At 38.8% G+C, this 22242-nt stretch overlaps 1 protein-coding gene across 4 annotated transcripts in view; it reads right to left on the bottom strand.

Annotated features, from left to right (window-relative positions):
- Positions 1-4644: 4644 nt before the first annotated feature.
- PARP11 (poly(ADP-ribose) polymerase family member 11) overlaps positions 4645-22242 on the bottom strand; it is a 47513-nt gene continuing 29915 nt past the window's right edge. For all 4 annotated transcript variants that reach the window (XM_055315487.1, XM_055315489.1, XM_055315490.1 and 1 more), the window contains 2 exons: positions 9104-9255; positions 4645-7600 (listed from right to left, as the gene is read on the bottom strand). In XM_055315487.1, the coding sequence (XP_055171462.1) occupies positions 7284-7600; positions 9104-9255 (469 nt within the window). In that variant the 3' untranslated portion in view covers positions 4645-7283. The remainder of the gene's footprint in view (positions 7601-9103; positions 9256-22242) is intronic.

The following is a 22242-nucleotide window of genomic DNA, read 5'->3' on the forward strand; positions in this document are numbered from 1 at the left end:
GGCCTAGAAACCCCCAGTAACATAGTCTCTTGTCCTCCAGCCACATGTCATAGCAAAGCCCTTCAAGAAACGTGATCACATTAAACTATTTGTTGACTGAGAATATTCTTTTTGAGAAACCTATGAGTAATTAGTACAGCACTGAAATGTGAGAATCCAGAGTCCACTTACACCTTTCATGTGGTGACTATGTAGGCGGCTACAGGTAACACTCAGAAAACTCGTTCTGTGTGCCTGTTCTATTAGAAAGACAGGGGTCAAGTGGTAGAAGATACTAGGAGGGGATTACAGATCAAGGTAAGATTTTCTAATGTTTGGCATCAAACTGATACTGCCTCATGGGAGTGGGTGCTTATTGTTACTATGTCCAGACACAGGCTGGAGTAGTTCTTTATGGGAAAGCTGAAGAAGGCATTTACACCATCAAAACCATCAAAATGACTGACTGAAGTGCAGTCTTTAGCTCTCCTCTCATGCTAGACGTGGAGCTCCTTGAAAGCAGGGCTTTTTACCATTGTGTCCTTTGTTTAGTATGGTGCCTGGTATGTAGTACATATAGATGTTCAGTGAGTGTTTCATTGAGTAAATGGATATAATCACTTAGAATTTCCCAGAAGGAAGAAAACTAGCCCAAATAAAATAGTTATTTACCAAGTTTAGAAGGACAAAAAGATTAGCCCCGGCCATTTAGAAACTGGCCTGGCATTCAGCTAAGTCACATTATTCTCCTGTAGAAGGTGAACTATCTCACAGAATTTGAACCTCAGACAAGGTTATTGGAGACTGTGATAAAATGAGACAAAGTGAAGCAACTTCATAATTTTGTCTAAGCACACACAAAAATAAGGTCACTGTATACCTGCAGAATACCAAACATCCCATCTTTCAGCCAAAATGAGAGACTGCTAGTACTTTACAAATTACAGTGTATCCCCTGCCTAGCCTTCCCAGCCAGCCAGATAAGATGTACTGAGATCCCCAATCAAAGATTCACCCTGCTGTCTGACAGCATCCAATCCAGGGCAAAACCCTGCTTCCTTAGATGCTATCCCAAATGACCCAACCAAAGCCCAAATCCTATGATAAGTTCTAACACTCCCTTACTGGGACACCCCACAGTTCCTCATGGCCTGTGTTCTCCCTCACTGCAACCCAACTTGTTTAACTACAGGACTGCTTCTGGTGGTCTTCTGTTGAAGGCCACTGACCAAAGAGATGCTAAGGAAAAAAAAAAGTATGCCTCTACCTCCAAGTGTAATGGGAATCCTCTAAGAATCCCAGATCTGTGAGGGTTGAATTAACTATAGAACACTTCCAAAAACAGGAAGGGCCTTCTAGATCACTACCCACTAACATTTACTGAAATTTACTCTATGCCAGGCACGATACACGCACTCTGCAGGAATGATTCCATCACATGAGGTAGGCATTATGATTATCCCCATTTATAGATGAGGAAATTGAATCACAGAGAAGTTCAGAAACCTCTTCAAGGTCAGCTAGCTGGTGAGTGGTGGAACCAGGAATCAACTCGGTCCTCTGACTCCAGAGCCCATGCTTCAGATAGATAGGACTTGAAGGTAGAAGGCAGGTAGGCAGGTATGTGTTTTGGTGGAAGTAACAAGGCATGAGCAAAGGCACGGGCAAGAATACACAAGTCTACCTACCTAGCAAGCATCTTGATTCTCCTAGTAAGTTGTATGAAGACCTACACCATCTCTGCTTCCCTCTCCAGGTACCCCTTAGCGCTGGTCCCAGTTCCCTTAAAGCTGACTCCCAGGGCCAGGTACGGGGTTGGGGGCAACACTTCTGGTTCTTAAAGATGCTTGGATTCTTTAATTTTCAAATTAATTAAAAATGCTACAACCTGCCTCCCTCACACACACCTTGTTCCCCTCACTTCCCAAAAGCCTGACATGACACAGTTGGGTATGGCCAGGGGACTGACATCAATCCTTCACCTAATTAATACCCACTCACCTTTCAGATCTTTATGTTCAAATGCCACTTTTTGGGGCGGCTTCTGTAATTCTCTAGGTTACAGGCTTTCACAGTGGCCTGAACTCCCCTTGTTACAGTTCAGTATGTCCTCCCTGTGAGACTTTGAGTTCCACGAGAGCAGAGGCCATGCTTGACTTGTTCACTGCCTGGCACATCGCAGGACCTCAGAGTGGTAAACTTGAAAGGAAAGGGGGACGGAATGGCAGCAGAGGTTCAGGGAGGGGCAGGACAATTCCCTTCCCTTTCTATTCCAAACTCTAGCTTCATAATGCATCACGATCCCTGCTACTGTACTTTCTTGACCCCAACACAAAACCATCCTCAGTCAGGTCAGATGCTGTCTAGAGAAATCTAGCCATGCTCTGTCAGGTCTTTTACATCTAACAAATTTTTGATAAACCTCACCTTCTGAAAAGTGAACCTTCCCCTCTGTTGATTTATCCAAGATCACACTGAGTCAAACATCAAAACTAGAAATAAAACTCACATCAGCAACTCTCAAGATGGTGCGTGATCTCCTTCTTAAAGGAATAAAGTGGAGGAACTGGGCTCAAACACTGAATTCACAAAGAATGTTAATCAAACGTGAACTTATAATGCCTGCAGCATCCACATGTTATCCAGGAGACATTAGAGCATAATGAGTCCTTCAGGAAAAGGGATTTTTTTTTTTTAAGTAACAAGGAAGCCCAAGGAGTACAATCTGAATTTATAATTAATATTGCAAAAATGATTTGGATTAAATCCTGGATTATGATTCTCCCAAACTGGCTTACCCCAGTGAAGTTAGCATAAACCAGAGTAAGAATCAGTTTCCTGTATGACCTCTTGGTAGAGGGTACAGGAAGGCTAAAAAGCTGCAGGAAAAACAAATGTTTTTGGCATTATCCTGTGTTCCAGACACATGAGAAGCCACTTAAAAACGAGTAAAACCCATGTTAAATTCTTAGCTGCATCACCACACAGTGAGAAAGTTCAATAAAAGCCAAGTTCTCAGCCTGCAGTGCTGAAGAATGAAAGCCAAGCAATTAGAACTGAGAAAATTGATTACATAATCTTACAGCAGGAGACTTAACTCAGTAATAGCAAGGAATTTACTGTCTCCGTGTTAAGAATAACCAAGACATCTTTTTACCTGTGATGGGTCAGGTGCAGTTCAGTACAGGAAGGGGGCAGGGAAAAGAGAGAGCCAGCAGAAGCTCTTCACCACCTTCCAGCCTGTAGTCTCTGGAACATGAGAAGTGAACCACCTCTGCAAAACAGTAAAGCTTTAATGGATGAATTTAGAACATCTCTCCAAGGACATGTAGGGCTCACGTTTCTTGTATATATCACTCATAAAACCCAGGCAGCCCCCAAATAACTGTGTACTTCATATTTTTTTGAAATGTCCATTTCTGGGGTGCCTGGATGGCTCAGATGGTTAAGTGTCTGCCTTCGGCTCAGGTCATGATCCCGGGGTCCTGGAATGGAGCCCCATATATCGGGCTCCCTGCTCAACAAAGAGTCTGCCTCTCCCTCTTCCCTCCCTTGCTCATGGTCTCGCACTCTCTCTTTAAAAAAAGAGAAAAAAATAAATGTTCATTTCTTCCATCAGTGTTGCCCCTAGTGACATCAAAAAATTATTCAAAGGAAATGAGGCCAGGCAGTTTGTTTTCACCAAACCTCTTTCTGCATATAGTGCAAAGGGATAAAAATAAGTCAACTCCTTGCGCTAAAGTTTCTAATAAAAACTAATTTTGACAAGGCTTTGTTTTTCTTTTCCTTGCTATTTTCCATTACCTTTTATTTTTCCATTTTTACAAGTACAGAATGTGTAATTTCATCTAGAAATAGACTCTCTCTTCGCATTAAACAAAATACGATGTTTATTTAAAAACAAACAGAACATCCTTCCCCAGGGAGAATGGAAGATGTGGAGTGCTGCAGTCAGATTGTTCCCTCTGCTATTCCTGGTGACCTGACAGGGTGGCCTCAAATCCTGAATGGCCTAGGAACAGAACCTGTAAACATGTCACATTTCTACACCATCAGAGTTGCATTTTGTCACACTGAGCCTTACCAATTGGCCAACATTTACACAGACTGGGACACGATTTTGATGAACAGAAAGACATGTCTTTCACCTGTAAAATTAAGACATCTTCAGATAGCTCCCTCTTCTTTTGCCAACAGAAGCTTAAAATAAAGATCAAGTGAAATGCCTAACTTGCTTCAAAAACTTACTGCGGACATACCAGGGGTGGCTGGAGGCTGGATGAACTTCAGGAAGCACGCTCCTCAGGTACCTGTAGACACACCTCCCCTAGAACTGCTCCTCTGAGCCCGGGAAGGGGAAGGGGTGCACACCGAGAGTAAAAGACACTGTCTGTAGGTGTTTGGCCTTGAACTGTTTTAGAATTTTCAATAGCAGGATAAATGATTTTCCTACAGATTATCTGGTTAGCTGTTGCTCACGATGACTTAAACCAAAACCAAGAGACTTCCCTCACATCTGTTAAGTGAGTTATATTAAGAATTAGAGGCAACAGGCTTCTCAAGGGCTCATTAAGTCTGAGCTGCAAATGTAGGCTTGAGTAATGCAAGGGGAAGATGAGACGCAGAAGTCACAGAAACAAATACATGGCATACACAGACAACCAAGCCCTGCTATGGAAAGCTTTAATCACCACATGTAAAAACAATATAGTCACATATCAAAAATGGCTCCAAATGCTTTATCATCACCATAACAGTCTAGAAATGAAAGTTGCACTAATATAAAAACCTTACTGTTCATAACCCCAAGATTTATGAGACTCTTTCTTATAAACACTAAACACTTTTTTTTTTTTTTTTTACCCTGAGGCTGACATCAAAGTGAAAAAGAAAAGTCACTATTGGCTGGCATTTGTTCAGTGTAGAGTTTTAAAATCATTTATTCGTTGATCTGGAACAGGTTCTCTTTATTCTCCCCATGCATACTACGTGAGGATAGAGGGAAAGGGGGCAGATGGTTGTGTCCAGTCTATTATATACTAATTAGGATTTCTCAAATCAATTGATCAAAATGAAGAATTTTAATATCAATTAATGCTACACTATCACATTGAAAAATTTATCAGATTTAGTTCTTTCTTATAAAAGGAGAGTTGGCAGCACATTGTCAGGCAAGAATAACAGAATTCTTTCTTATAATATGTCTCTTGCAATGCTCTCTATTTACTACATCTGAGCCAACTAAGTTCAGAGTTCATACAGACTTCCCTGCAAACCTCAACTCTGGGTTCTTAGTCACACCTTGAGATAAGATCTGCACAACTACAAGAATAACTCCCAAATGCTACAACAGTGACTCCATTTGAGTGATGGGAAAGGTGATTGTGTTAAGTTGAAAAAAAGGAAGCCATGTTGAAATGGAGATTACTATAACATTGTGTGTGTAAATAACAAATAAATAATTAACAAAGATTTTCAAAACCTGAATTCCTAGCGTCTCTAAGATTGTTCTTTTGTGAAATGTGTCTAGAGTAACAGTTAGCTACCTCTCACAAGGCAGCCTGGTGACTTTTCTCCCCATTATTTCCATGATAATCTCTGCCTGTTTCTAAAATGGGCTCTTCCTAAATATTCACAGCATTTCATGTAAACTGGCTGTTAGCATGTACATCTGAGTCAGGAAATCTTTGTTGCTGCTTGGTTTCAAAATATTGTGCATAACAGTTTCCTGCGTACTATTTACTTTCAACTGTACAGTTACATGTATTCTGGGCTACAATAAAAATCTGGGGATATATGGCAGTTGAAGAATTAGTATGTCTCATCTTGCTCCATACTCTACATTTTTATTATTTCTAGATGCCTTCCTAACAGAAATGATGGAAATGGACAACACAGGCATGGACACTTATTGGCTTTTTCCGGAGAAGTTAAATTACATTCACAACCTCTCAGCCAAAACTGAATAAGGATAATGGAGAGAGAATTCAGTATTAGATTGAGCTAGGAAAAGGTTTCCTGGCAAGGCTTGATACAAGTGTTCTTTTTTTCAGGGATAATCATGAAAAATCAAGTTGGGAAAACTCAACAATCATATGGCTGATTCTTCCATGTGACACCTGAACTCTTGTATGACATTTCTGCCAAATTGTTGTCTAGCCTCTGCCAGAATACTGCTAGGAGCAGGAAGCTGTTCCAACATTACTTATTCTTCTTTAGAATAGAATAAGAGCACAATATGTGGAACAGGTAAACAAACTTCCATTACACATGATTATGAACTAGATCTAACTTTCAAGAGTTAGCAGCTTGTCAATTAACTACTCGAAACACTAAACCAGATTTGTTCCAAGCACCTCATATGTTCTGCAATGATTTGAAATGGGGAGATACAACTTTAAGAATGTGAATATTATGAATCTTGTTGAACAGCTGTGTGTAGTGGTGAGCAGATAAGAAATCTTACAAATGATTATTATAGGGACCCCAAAGCAAAGGGAAAATACATGTTTTGGGAAAGAAATAAATGTTTCACTTCGAAGAGGCAAAAAACACTGCACTGTGTACAAGAATTCAAGAGCCCAGGGAGGGGGTGGTGAACTGTGGCTAATTACAGTCTGTAGCACTTGCCAATTCTGATGTAAGGGATAAGAGAATGACATGTGCTGTCTGAGAGTGCAGCCTGCTCTCCCAGGGCAATCAGAAGCGGGACACTCTACCTTGATTTTCTCCTTTTGGCTGGTCTAGCAGCTCTGTAAATAATGTTTTTATTTCTGATTTCTCCCACAATACTCAGCCTGCTTCGAGGTTTTCAAATCCCCGCTTCAGAAGACCAACAAGACGACATACTGATTGGTGAACAATAATGTCAGGATTCAATTTACAAAGGATCAATTCCTCTGAAGGGACACAGTTATGTCTGTTTTTTTTTTTTTATTTTTTGGACATATATATATATATATATATATGAATAAATATAACACACACATAAACTTTACAGACTCTGAATGATCATGTTAATTGAGACTCCGCTGATTCAGTTTTGAGCGCTTTCTCGAGAACTCTGTGGTAAAACGGCAATGGCATCAATCTTTAACAAACAAGACTACGAGCAACGGACAAAAACAAAACAACAAAAAACCAACCTTAAAGTCAGTATGTCTTTTTATATGGAGGCCACTTTTTTTCATATCTGTTTCAAAAGTATCAGATAGTGAACATTTTAGTGGCTAGATGACAGGAGAACAAATCTTCCTGCAAAAAAAGCACAGAACTTGCTTGACCACTGAGATTTGGAAGTGAAATCAATAAAAGTCTATTAAGTACTCAGGATAGATCTGGTTGGCATCAAACACCACAAAGATCTTTGGGTCCCAGGTATCATCCACACAGCTGTCATATAAATTCACATAGCTCCCGTCTTTGGAAGGAGGTCGCATGTATTTGGAGTCTCCATTTATGTAATCTCCAATTAGCACTCGAGCGAGAAACATAGATTTATACGTTCTAAACAGATGCCGCTGTTGCAAGCTTATGCCATGAATTTGGAATGTGTTTCCATGTTTTATGTCGTCTTTGCAGAAGCGACTGGAGTAAGCAGCATCTCTAGCAAAATAGGTTCCTTAAACAAGAAGGACCAGAGGGGGGGGGAAAAAAAAGCCAAGATTACTCTGAAGAACATATGAGACACAAGCAAAAACACTAATTGCTAGGGGAATGAACACATGGAATCATCTAAGGAAAAAAGATGTGGAATTTCCTCCTCTGTAGATCTCTGAGAGAGAATAGAAATCATGGATAAATTTGGTATACAGACCATTCCCCACCACCAACACCCTCCCCTACTCCCACTAAAATGAAGTGACCGGACTTCTGTTTCTGAAAGAGAGCTTACAAAGAAATCCAGTATGTAAGACAGAGACCAACTGTTCCTGTAACTAAATGGGCAGTGAGACCTGGGTTTTAGCTGTCTGGGCCTCCCTCCTATTTAGACTTGCCTCCAGTGCTTTCCCCGGCCTGCAGTGCTTGTCCAGGGCCAGCAGCCTCTGCTGAGCACAGTGAGAATGTCTGGTCCCCAGAGCTTACTTCAAAACCCAAGAAACCACATTTCTATGTCACCGGGTAACAAGTAAAGAAAATTTCTGGAGCTCACAGAGCCCCAAAACCATGAAAAGACTTCAGAAGAGTGCAATGCTATTCATATCTGAGCAATCCAGAAGAACAACTTCACACAGGTTCATCACCTAAATATGAAAACTCAATAAAGCATCAACTCTTCCGAAATGGTAGGCCTAAGAGACTGACATCATAAAGGAAATATTTACCTACAAACCTGGAAAATGAATTGCAAAGTTTCAGATTATACCATGCTGACAGGATTTGTGGCAACACTATTCTGGTCCTCTTATAGTTAAATCAGTGGAATGGCCTTTTCAGTAACTATTTTAAGAATTAATTCACTTTTTAAAAATGTTGCATGTCTTGATCCTAAGTAGTAGCCAGCTCTCTTGCTGGAGGTAAGGTACAAAGACCAGAAAAATAAATGTCCATCCCTCCCTTTTCTCCTCATCTCTTGCCATAATTTCCTTGAGTAATGGGCATAAATTGGAGAGCTTGGACTTCTACAACACTAGAGCAAAGGTGAGGAATTCCCCCATAATTCCTTATTGCTCATTAATATTCTTCCTTACCATTTTCTAAAACTCAAAACAAAAATTACTAGTACCTAGACCTGTCCACAATGTAATCAATTTATTTTATAGATTTCTATATATTTGACATAAAACAGTTTATTATAGAGGCTTATCCATGGAAAGGATTTATACATGGAAATTAAATGGAATGCAAAAATCAGCTAATCTGGACATGATGTCCCATCTGAACGGCTGGGACTTGGGGAGTTTTTTAATCTGATAGAGATGTCAAAATCCTACTTCTACCTTGAACATGCAGGAAGTGGCTTTTCTGTGGCTCAGAAATTCTGAGGGCATTCAAGGAACCTAGTACAGTAACTTTAAATTTAATGACTATCATCAAACTCCTGAATTATAAAACAATCAATTACCTCTACAGAGAGGAGATTCTCTCCTAGGACTCAAACTAGATCTGGAATTTTGATAATTACCTTTCCCAAAGAGAGCACCATGTATACCATTTATTCTCCAGTCGAAGTTATGAATGCAAATTGCTTCCACAAATTCACTGCTGGTACCATGAAAGAGCATTTGTTCATTAATCTGAGGCACACCTCTTTTCTTCTTGAGCTGAGCCTTTTTCCTAAAAACAATACACATAGGCACAAAACACACAGAGAAATAGACTATAAGTAGCACTTATTAGTTTTCAGAAGAGCCAAGTTTAATAGAAAGGGTGAAATAAAATACTTCTTTAACATAAATCATTAAGTGGACAAAGCAGCTCTGGAAAAGAAATAGTCTTGAATGCTCTTGGACACATAATAATCTTATGAAAAATTATTTTTTTATGAAAAACTATTAGTTAAAACTGAGACTTAAGGCTGAAAATGAAAATGATACCAAAAACTATAGATAGCCCAGATGACGCTCCATTTTAGGAAAGGTAACAGATTGCCTAATCCTGCCAAATTCTACAGATGCCTAAAAATGACACTGTAAACAAATAATATAACATAAAGTTCATAGAACCTTTAAATAGTGAACTCCTTGAGCAGGGACCATGCCTTATCCTTTTATCTCCAGAGACTAGAAAATGTTGGTTGGATTGAACTGAATTTTATATCTTAGGGCTGGAAGGAACATTAAGCCATCTACTTCAACCCACTTCCCAATGGACAAATCTCTTCTAATACATAAAAAGATACCCAATGCAGGATTGACTGTAACAGTGAAAAACAAACTGAAAACATTATTCCATAGAAAAATAGATGAATAATTATATATTTATATTAAAATTGATGAACTAGATCTACACGTACTAACATAAATAATTCTTGCAAAATAATGTTGAATGTAAAAGAATGTTGCAAAAAGAGATGTATGAGGGCACCTGAGTGGCTTAGTTGGTTAGGCAGATCCGCCTTCGGCTCAAGTCATGATGGTGGGGTCCTGGGATCAAGCCCCCTAACAGGCTCCCTGCTCAGGGGAGATTTGCTTCCCTCTGCCCCTCTACCTACTTGTACTTGCTCCCTCTCTTTGTCAAATAAATACAATCTTAAAAAAAAAAAAAACTGAATTGGCTGTATTATATACCTGAAACTAATATAATATTGTGTATCAACTGACCTTTAATAATTAAAATAAAATTTAAAACTAAATTAAAAAATTAAAAGCCCATATACAAAGATGAAGAAAATGTAACAAATATTAAAATATTAGAAATCTGATTGGCCGGTACAAAGGTCTCTGCAGACTAACTGTTGCATTTCCATTTTTTAAATATTTCATAGAGGTGCCTGGGTGGCTCAGTTGGTTAAGCATCTGCAGCTGCCTTCGACTCAGGTCATGATCCAGGCGTCCTGGGATCAAGCCCCACATCTGGCTCCCTGTTCAGCGGGGAGACTGCTTCTCCCTCTCCCTCTGCCACTCCCCCTGCTTCTGTTCTCTTGCTCTCTGTCAAATAAATAAAATCTTTAAATAAATAAATATTTCATAAAAAAAAGAGATTTTAAAAATTTAGAAAGAATCCCCCCTCCCATTATATCTCTGATAAAGAGTTACTTAACACCTGCTTCAATTCATTCCAGTACTGCATAGTCACTGCTTTGTAAGAGCACAACTATCTGTCACCAGTGGGATTGTTAGAAAGTACATCCACCCTAACACTGAACCAAAATCTGCTGTCTTGTTAACTTCTGCAGATTGGTCTTAGTTATTCTCTTCCAAACACAGAACAATTCAAGTCACTCTGATACAAATCAATTCTGCAATTATCCAAAAATAACTAAGAACACTGACCCAGGCTTTCTTCTCCAGGTTAAATACATATTCCCTCACCCATTCTCATATAGCATAGCTTCCAGGCCTTTTTCTATCCTGGACAGCCTTTGGTAGACAAGAATCTGCTGGATATCTTCCAATTTATAAATGTCAGTAAGAAACAGAAACAGAGTCCAGATAGTATTAGCCAGCATTGGCTCTAGGGGTGCATCACTGTATTCATTTTGTAGCAGTGGCATAAATTTGTAGTCACTCAAAACATATTTTTTTAGTCTCTACAAACCCCTAAGGCTTTCAAACCAGACCTCTTTTTGGATTGCTATATTTGTACAACTGGTTCATAAACCTAATGTAGTGGATTGATTTTAATTAAACTTTATCTTGAAAAGTAATTTTTTTAAAAAATGCATATTTATAAACAACATGCAGCTTAGTGACTTTGTGGGGGAAAATGACAGGTGCATTTAAATGAGAGAAATGGAAATTGTCTTTCTCAAGAGTCATTTGGCAGTATGTATCAAAACTTAAATATATATGCTTTGATCCACTGCTGACAGTCTTTCAGATCATTAAGCACGAGGTTAGAAGGATGTTCATTTTTTTTTAAGATTTTATTTATTTATTCATAGAGACACAGCTAGAGAGAGAGGCAGAGACACAGGCAGAGGGAGAAGCAGGCACCACGCAGGGAGCCCGATGCGGGACTCGATCCTGGGTCTCCAGGATCACGCCCTGGGCTGCAGGCGGCGCTAAACCGCTGCGCCACCGGGGCTGCCCAGAAGGATGTGCATTAAACAAATACGTGCTTCAGAAAAATCCAGCATGTTTTCACTAAGAACAAATTTGCCCATTTTCTTTTTTAGACCTTTAGGTACCACCTGACCCTCCTCCTCCTCCTCCTCCTCCTCCTCCTCCTCCTCCTCCTTTTTATACAATGCACATTTGTCACTGTTCTAAGGAAAAAATCTTTTTTTTCTTTTTTTTTTTTCAATATTTTTTAAAGATAATCAAATTTGTTTTGACTGCTCCAGTCTTCCAAGGTCTTTCTGATTCATGATTCATTCACACAACAACAAAGCTACTCTTCTGGTATTTAAATCTTTCACAAGTGTGATAAGCAAGCCCTCTAGGTTTTCATTCAAATTACTGATAAAAATGTTGAAGGGCTCAAGAAGCAAGCAAGCATGCCACTCAAGTTACTCTTGGCCCAGGACTTTTAACTGGGTATTATTTTTTTTTTAACTTTTTCTTTAAAGATTCTATTTATTTATTCATGAGAGATACACAGAGAGGCAGAGACAGAGGCAGAAGCAGGCTCCATGCAGGGAGCCCAATGCGGGACTGGATCCCGGCCCCGCAGGATCACGCCCTGAGCTGAAAGCAGACGTTCAACCGCTGAGCAGCTTAGGCAGCACTAACTGGGTGTTAATTTTTCTCTTTGAACTATCACCTGGAAAACATTTCTCTATCTTGCTACCAGCACAAAAACCTTTGTCAACCGCTTTGTAGAAACAAAGTTATATTGTCTAAGGGGTAGGGTCATCTACCACTATAGTAATCCTCTTATTCTTTGCTAGGCATTAGTGAATCCTGTTTTCCTAAGTAAAGATTTTAGTATACATTCTTCTAAGGTCAAGCTTCACCATCTGTGATGACTAGAATCTACTCTAAAATCAGGATATTCACTTATTACCACTTCTCAGGCACAGATTAGAATAATTTTTGGATTAAAAATTCACTTGAGTCTTAGTTTGGACATTGAAAATCTGCTCAGTCACTGGGTTGGAAATGGCATATATACCAGTTGGAAGGCAGAGTGGGAGGGGGTAGGCAAAGCTTTGCATCTCCACAGCATAGTTTATTCTAGGGCCAACTACTAAGGCACCCATGAAATGTGGAGATTCATGACATACTATGACCTTGGAGTTCTGAAAACCCTAACACTGAACTCTAGGACCTCTTGAGCTGTAGCTAAAGCTTTGTGGAACATCATAGGATTCAAACTACACAAAGTTCTTCACAACCATACCCACCCCACAGTCATTTCTGAACTCCTGGAAAATACTGCAGCACCCACTTCTCAAAGATACCTTAAAATTACCCACCCTCATAGGGACTAGGGTGCCAAAAGGACTAAGTTGCCACGTGCCTTGAATTACAACAGGAATATCTCTGTGCTCCAGATTGAAGTAAGTTCACCTAGGTTCAGAACAGTGGTTCTCCATCCTGGATGAACATCAGAATTACTTGCAGAACTTGCTAAAGATAAAAATGTCAGAACACAGAGGTTCTGATTCAGTAGACCTGGGATAGGTGATAGGAGCTCTGCAGTGATTCTGATAGGTGGCCAGAGCTGACAACCTCTCATCTAAATCCACATTCTTCATGAGATAGCAGCTTTCACTTCTCTTAATTCCTTGCTGCCGCATCTCAACCCCTGGGTCAATCTAACCACCTCCCCTCTCTGCTCTTAAATATGGACTGCTGAAATAAATCACACAACATCCCCAGGTTTCCACTCCAAATTCACATATTCTGACATCAGCTTAGCCCTCAACACCGATGGAAATACTATGGTTCCCAAGTTAGCTCTTTCTCTCCCATTTTCCACAGTGGCCTTTCCAAATCTCCACTTTCCCCTTATCTCTCCCTCTTAGCTACATCTCCCTAACTCTTCATTCTCTGTAGGCTGCCTCACTTCTTATTTTGCCAAAGACACTGAACTTTTCAAGGAGAGAACTCCATTACATAGCCCCTCTTCTCATCCCCTACCTCTACTTATCTATAAACATGACTGGACCATCCTCATCTAGCACCTTCTGTACAGTATAGTATATTCTCTGAATTCCATCCCATCGCACCTCTTTAGGAGCCTTAATGCATCAATTACACTTTCCCTTTCTCTTGTCCTTTAAACTCTCCCTCCCTGGGTTCTTTCCTACTATAATTTACACATGCTCAGATCCCTCCAATCTTTAAATTCAAAAACTATAACAAAACAAAACAAAGACACCCTTCCCAACTCCACAGTGCCCATCTTCTCACATCTTTCTTCCTCTTCACTGCCAAGCTTCTTTGAAGAGTTGTCAACATTTGCTCTGTATACAACATAGAATCTGCCAAAATGGTTCTCATCAAGGATACCAATGACCTTCTTGTTGCAATATCCAAGAACATATTCAATATTATTTTACTTGGCATCTCTTTTGTATGTAGCCCTGAGGATGACACCTACTTGCTTAAACCACTTTCTTCCTTTTGATGTCCTTTTCCTCTTCTACTGGATTTCTTCCACTCTCTGTGCTTGTTACTTCTCAGTTTCTGCCTTGAGTTTTCCTCTGTCCGTCCCTTGCAGAGTTCAGTCCTTGGTCCTCTTCTTAATCTACATACACTCCCTGGTCATCTTATCAATTCTATGGCTTCTACGACCTCACATTTTCTAGTAATACCCAAACCATTATTTCTAGCCTATACCACTCTCCTGAGTCATGACACATGTATCAACTACTACTTCCTCCCCATCCTCCCTAAAGACAAAGACCAAAATCAGTTCCTACCCATATTCCCTTAGTCAACTGAAATGAGTCAGAAACTCTGGAGTTACCTTTTCATATCCTTACACTGAACACATTAAATCATCATTCCACATTCTTAGTATCTCAAACTCGCCCTCTTCACTCCAACACAGCAGATGCCACTTGGTTTGGGCCACCTGAACCAAGTTTAATGTTCAATTACTGAAACAATTTCCTAAATTAGTCTCCCTGCTTCTGTAACTCTTATTTTTTTTAATTTTATCTCACCACTCTTGAGAAAGACATGGATTTCTTCTGTATATATTTTTTAATTTCAATTAACATACAATGCATTATTAGTTTTAGAGGTAGAGGTCCATGATTCATCAGGTTTTTTTTTTTGATTCCTCAGTTTTATATAACACCCAATGCTCATTACATCACATGAACCTAGTTACCCCATCCCCTCCAGCAACTCCTCAGTTTGTTTCCTATGACTAAGAGTGTCTTATGGCTTTTATCCCTCTCTGATTTTGCTTTATTTTTTCCTCTCTTCCCCTATGATCCTCTGTTTCTTAAAATCCACATATGAGTGAGATCATACGATAACTGTCTTTTCTCTGATTGACTTATTTCACTTAGCATAATACCCTCTAGTTCCATCTATGTCATTGCAAATGGCAAGATTTCATTTTTTTGATAGTTGATTCATATTCCATTGTATATACATACCACATCTTCTTTATCCATTCGTCTGTTGATGGACATCTGGGCTCTTTCCACAGTTTCTCTATGGTGGATATTGCTGCTATAAACATTGGGTGCAGGTGCCCCTTCGGATCACTACCTTTGTTTTTTTTTAATTTTTATTTATTTATGATAGGCACACAATGAGAGAGAGAGAGGCAGAGACATAGGCAGAGGGTGAAGCAGGCTCCATTCACCGGGAGCCCGACGTGGGATTCGATCCCGGGTCTCCAGGATCGTGCCCTGGGCCAAAGGCAGGAGCCAAACCGCTGCACCATCCAGAGATCCCGGATCACTACCTTTATATCTCTGGGGTAAAACCCTAGTATTGATTGCAATTGCTAGGTCGTAAGGTAGCTCTATTTTCAACTTTCTGAAGAACCTCCATACTGTTTTCCAGAGTGGCTGCACCAGCTTGCATTCCCACCACCAGTGTAAGAGGGTGCCCCTTTCTCCACATCCTTACCAACATCTGTCGTTTCCTGATTTGTTAATTTTAGCCATTCTGACTGATGTGAAGTGGTATCTCATTGTGGTTTTGATTTGTATTTCTCTGATGCCCGGTGATGTTGAACATTTTTTCATGTGTCTTTTGGCCATTTATATGTCTTCTTTGGAGAAATGTCTGTTCATGTCTTCTGTCCATTTCTTAATTGGATTATTTGTTCTTTGGGTGTTGAGTTTGATTAGTTCTTTATAGATTTTGGATACTAGCCATTTATCTGATAAGATATTTATAAATATCCACTCCCATTCTGTTGGTTGTCTTTTGGTTTTGTTGACTGTTTCCTTTGCTGTGCAAAAGCTTTTTTATCTGGATGAAGTCCTAATAGTTCATTTTTGCCTTTGTTTCCCTTGTCTTTGGAGATGTGTCTAGCAAGAAGTGGCTGTGGCTGAGGTCATTCTTCTCTAGGATTTTGATGGATTCCTGCCTCACATTTAGATCTTTCAATCATTTTGAGTTTATCTTTGTGTATGGTGTAAGGAAATGGTCCAGTTCCATTCTTCTGCATATGGCTGTCCACTTTTCCCAACAGCATAGAGTTGAGTGCCCATATCTGGGTTCTTTATTCTGTTCCATTGATATATGTGTCTGTTTTTGTGCCAATACCATACTGTCTTGATTATCACAGTTTTGTCATAGAAACTGAAGTCCGAGATTGTGATGCCACCAGTTTTGGTTTTCTTTTTCAACATTCCTCTGGCTATTCCGGGTCTTTTCTCGTTCCATACAAATTTTAGGATTATCTGTTCCAGCTCTGTAAAAAAAAAAGTTGATGGTATTTTGATACTTATTTCACTGAATGTATAGATTGCTCTAGGTAGCACTGATATTTCAACAATATCTGTTCTTCCAATCCATGAGCATGGAACATTTTTCCATTTCTTTGTATCTTCCTTAATTTCTTTCATGAGTGTTCTATAGTTGTCTGAGTACAGATCCTTTGCCTCTTTGGTTAGGTTTATTACTAGGTATCTTATGGGTTTTGGTGTTATTGTAAGTGGGATCAACTCCTAAATTTCTCTTTTCTGCCTCATTGTTAGTGTGTAGGAATGCAACTGATGTCTGTGCTTTGAGTTTATATCCTGCCACACTGCTGAATTCCTGTATGAGTTCTAGCAATCTTGGGGTGGAGTCTTTTGGGTTTTCCACATAGACTATCATGTCATCTGCAAAGAATGAGAGTTTGACTTCTTTGCTGGTTCACATGCCTTTTATTTCTTTTTGTTCTCTGATTGTTGAGGCAAGGACTTTTAGTACTATGTTGAAAAACAGTGGTGAGAGTGGACATCCCTGTTGTGTTCCTGATCATAGAAGAAAGGCTCTCAGCTTTTCCCCCTTGAGAATGATATTTGCTGTGGGCTTTTCATAGATGGCTTTTAAGATGCTGAGGAATATTCCCTCTACCCCTACACTCTGAAGAGTTTAATCAAGAAAGGATGCTGTACTTTGTCAAATGCTCTTTCTGCATCTCTTGAGAGGAGCATATGGTTCTTGTCCTTTCTTTTATTAATGTAGTGTATCACATTGATTGATTTGCAGATGTTGAACCACTCCTGCAGCCCCAGGAATAAATCGCACTTGGTCATGGTGAATAATCCTTTTAATCTTGGATTAAAGATCCTTTACTCTTGGATCCTATTGGCTAGTATCCTGGTAAGAATTTTTACATCCATGTTCATCAGGGATATTGGTCTGTAATTCTCCTTTTTGATGGGGTCTTTCTCTGGTTTCAGGATCAAGGTAATGCTGGCCTCAAAAAATGAGTTTGGAAGTTTTTCTTCCATTTCCATTTTTTGAAACTTCTTCAGAAAAATAGATATTAATTCTTCTTTAAATGTTTGGTAGAATTCCCCTGGTAAGCCATCTGGCCCTGGACTCTTGTTTTTTGGGAGATTTCTGATTACGGCTTCAATTCCTTGCTGGTTATGGGTATGTTCAGGTTTTCTACTTCTTCCTGTTTCAGTTCTGGTAGTTTATACATCTCTAGGAATGCATCTATTTCTCTCAGACTGCCTAATTTGTTGGCATATAGTTGCTTATAATGTTTTTATAATTGTTTGTATTTCTTCTGTGTTGGTTGTGATCTTTTCTTTTTCATTAATGAATTTGAGTCCTTTTTCTTTCTTTTTGATACATCTGGCAAGGGGTTTATTGATCTTGTTAATTCTTTAAAGAAGCAGCTCTTAGTTTCATGGATCCCTTCTACTGTTCTTTTTGGTTTCTATTTCACTGACTTTCACTCTGATCTTTTTTAATTCTCTTGTCCAGCTGGGCTTAGGCTTTACTTGCTGTTCTTTCTCCAGCTCCTTTATGTGTAAGGTTAGGTTATGTATTTGAGAACTTTATTGTTTCTCGCGAAAGGTATTGCCATATACTTCCCTCTTAGGATCACCTTTGCTGAATCCCAAAGGTTTTCATTTCATTTGTTTCCATGAAGTTTTTTAAAAATCTTTAATTTCCTGGTTGACCCATTCATAATCTTCAGTAGGATGCTCTTTAGCCTCCAAGTATTCGAGTTCTTCTCAAATTTCTTCTTGTGACCAAGTTCCAGTTTCAAAGCACTGTGGTCTGAAAATATGCAGGAAATTATCCCAAGCTTTTGGTACCAGCTGAGATCTGATTTGTGACCCAGTATGTGATCTATTCTGGAGAATGTTCCATGTGCACTACAGAAGAATGTATATTCTCATGTTTTAGGATATAATGCTCTGAATATATCTGTGAAGTCCATCCGGTCCAGTGTGTCAATTGAAGCTGTTATTTCCTTGTTCATCTGCTTACATGATCTGTCCATTGTAGTGGGTGTGTTGTTAAAGTCCCCTCCTACTATTGTATTATTATTGATGTGTTTCTTTAATTTTGTTATTAATTGGCTTATATAGTTGGCTGGTTTCACATTAGAGGCATAAATATTTACAATTGTTAGATCTTCTTGTTGGATAGACCCTTTAATATGATATAGTGTCCTTCCTCATCTCTATTACAGTCTTTGGTTTAAAATCTAGTTTGTCTGATATAAGGATTGCCACCCCAGCTTCTTCTGTTGTCCATTAGCATGATAAATGGTCCTCCACACCCTCACTTTCATTCTGGAGGTGTTTTTTGGGTCTAAAATCAGTCTCTTGCAGACAGCAATTGATTAGTCTTGCTTTTTTATCCAATCTGATACACTGTCTTTTGATTGGGGCGTTTAGCCCATTTATGTTCAGAGTAACTATTGAAAGATACGAATTTAGTGCCATTGTATTACCTATGAAGTCACTGTTTCTGTATATTGTCTTTGTTTCTTTCTGGTCTATGTTACTTTTGGGCTCTCTTTTTGCTTAAAGGATCCCTTTTAATAGTTCTTGCAGGGCTAGTTTAGTGATCACAAATTCTTTCAGTTTCTGTTTGTCCTGGAAGTATTTTTATCTATTCTTCTATTTTGAATGACATCCGAGCTGGATAAAGTATTCGTGGCTGCATATTTTTCTCATTTCGTATCCTGAATATATGATGCCAGTCCTTTCTGGCTTGCCAGGTCTTTGTGAATAGGTCTGCTGCCAGTCTAATGTTTCTACACTTGTAGGTTACCTACAATCTACCTGAGCTGATTTCAGGATTTCCTCTTTGTCTCCGAGATTTGCAAGTTTCACTATTATATGTTGGGGTGTTGACCTATTTTTATTGATTTTTAAGGGGGTTCTGGACTTGAATGTCTGTTTTCTTCGCCAGATTAGGGAGATTCTGGACTTGAATGTCTGTTTTCTTCACCAGATTAGGGAGATTCTCTGCTATAATTTGCTCCAATATACCTTCTTCCCCTACCCCCACCCTCTCTCTCCTCCTCTTCTGGGATCCCAATTATTCCAGCATTGTTTCACTTTATGGTAACACTTATCTTTCAAATTCTTCCCTCCTGATTTAGTAGTTGTTTATCTCTCTTCTTAGCTCATTTATTCTCCATCATTTTGATTTCTACATCACTAATTCTCTCTTCTGCTTCATTTATCCTAGCCATTAGAACCTCCATTTTTTATTGCATCTCATCAATAGCCTTTTTTATTTTAACTTAGATTTTAGTTCTTTCATTTCTCCAGAAAGGGATTCTCTAGTGCCGTCTATGATTTTTTTCTAGCCCAGATAGTATCTTTATAATCATTACTCTGACCTCTAGCTCCAGTATCTTATTTATGTCCATATGATTAGGTCCCTGTCAATCAGTACTGCCTCCTGTTTTCCTTTTTTTGAGCTAAGTTTTCCCATCTTGTCGTCCTTGCAGAAAGTGGTCGCTTTTCAATTTGTAAAGTTGCAGCTATTCTTTTCTTAGATCTCTGGTAGAGTTCACAGGTGTTCAAAATGATTTGATAGCTATCTAGCTGAATTCCTAGGACCAGATAAAACTAAGGTCTCTACTCCTCCACCCTCGTGGACCTCTAACTGACTCCTTTTTTAAAAATTATTTTTTAAATTTAAATTCAATTTGTCAACATATAGTATAACACCCAGTGGACTCCTTTAAACCAGTGTTTCTCAGCCTTTGCACCACTGCCATTTGTGACTGTTATGAGAGGCTGTCTTGTGCATGGTAGAATGTTTTTCACTCCTGACTTCTTTCTAGTTGATGCCAGTATTAATTCCTCATCCAACCACGTGACAATTAAAAATCATCTCCAGTCATTGCCAGATATCCCCTGATGGGCAAAATGACTCCTAATTGAGAACCACTACTTTAAACCCCTTTGCCATAGTACAGCCTGATAAATCATTTTTCTAAAATGCAAATTGGATTGATCATTCTCTTGCTTCAAGTTCTATAATGGATTTCCACTGTCCATGAAAAAAAAATCCAAACCTCTCAGTTTTGAGTTGTAAGGCCCTGTATGGTCTGCTCCTGCTAACTCTCTGACCTCAAGTCAGAGTAAAGCTACTGAAGAAAATCACAAAACTGTTCCAACAGCTCTACTACAAACTCCTGAATGCTCAACCTTCTGACTACCTTTTTACCTTTTTCTCTAATCATTTATCATAATTTTTATATTCATTTTGTGGTGCAACTGCCTGGGTCCTCATCTGAGTTATGATTCTGTTCACTGTTATATCCCAAGTGTGCCTAGAATAGCACCTGTCACAAAGTAGGTGCTATAACATATTTGTTGGAAGAAGGGAGAGAGGTCAAAAAGGCCTGAGCAACATCAAAACATGCTGATGGACTCATGTGGGCCCCTCTGCCTGTACAGTGAGCCAGAGATTATAAGATGATGAGAGTAAACTAGGATTTTTAGTCTTTGTGAAGATGTCAAAATAACAGGCTGTTCTTACAATGAGACCAAGTATTTTCTACTGTCAGAGCAGGTGACAGGTTCATTTACCATCAGAGATTTCTATAGGCCAACATTATGCCAAATCATTAAGGGCATCAACAGAGTGAAATGATTTCCAGTAAAATTCCTGGTATACAATGTTTAAACATGGGGATTCACTGGTACATTTTACCACTAGGATTGAATTGAGACAACTCAAATTATGAGTTCAATTATAATTGAAATCCACTTCAGAGGCCTGATTAAGAATAATGAATTAAGTTTTCATCAGACCATTTTAGAAAATTTATCTTTATTCACTGAGAGAATAAAGTTACAGGAGAGAGAGGTCTCCATCTTCCTTGACAAAAGAATCATCTAAGAAGAACCTAATAAAATCTTCTAAACTCAGTTAAAGTCATTATTGTCAGAAATAAAAGTTGGCTTGGTTCAAAGACTCAAGACTGTAAAGAATATACACTGAAAAACCCTTATTTTATCATAAGCTATTATGCTAATAAAACCAGGAATATACTCAGGCTGTATTATTACTCATCAGTAACATGAAAGAATTCCATGTATCATTACCAAAAAAAAGTCAGCCTGATTTTCAAATGTATAAGGTCTGCGATTTACTTTGAAATACTTCAGCAACAATAATAGAAATAAAGGAGATAGGTTATGTTTGGTAAATCTTAACATGTTTAGTCAGGATGATTGATACATTATATTATGATGCATTATATTCATTATATCAGACTGTATTATTTGAAGTTTTCCTGAGTAAATATTAAAAGTCTGCTCATATTTAGGGGCACCTGGGTGGCTCAGTCGGTTAAGCAACTTACTTGTCATTTCTGGTCAGGTCATGATTTCATGGATCCTGAGACGGATACCCACCTGGGGCTCCATGTTCAGCAGGGAGTCTGCTTGAAGATTCTCTCTGCCCTTCCCCCCCCCACTTGCATGCATGTGTGTGCATGTGCTCTCTCTAAGATAAATAAATTTTTTAAAAAGGTCTGCTCATATTTAAAAAACATAAATTTAATAAAAGTATTCCAGGAAACCATTATCTTAAGTAATTTATGTTATTAAAAAATACAGCACAATAGGTTAATTTGGACAATACCTTTAAGTTTTCTGTAACAGGCTTTATTTTTTAGGGTAAATGCATACTGAGCAATCCAATGGGTAGTTTCCAACCTAAATTAAGTAGTCAATTGAAATTTTATTTTTTTTTTCAATTGAAATTTTAAATCTGCTAGATAACAATGTGCCTACCAGGACATTTGAAGGTG

This window comes from Nyctereutes procyonoides, unplaced genomic scaffold, assembly GCF_905146905.1.
Source record: "Nyctereutes procyonoides isolate TBG_1078 unplaced genomic scaffold, NYPRO_anot_genome, whole genome shotgun sequence".
In the NCBI taxonomy this organism is placed as follows: Eukaryota; Metazoa; Chordata; class Mammalia; order Carnivora; family Canidae; genus Nyctereutes; species Nyctereutes procyonoides.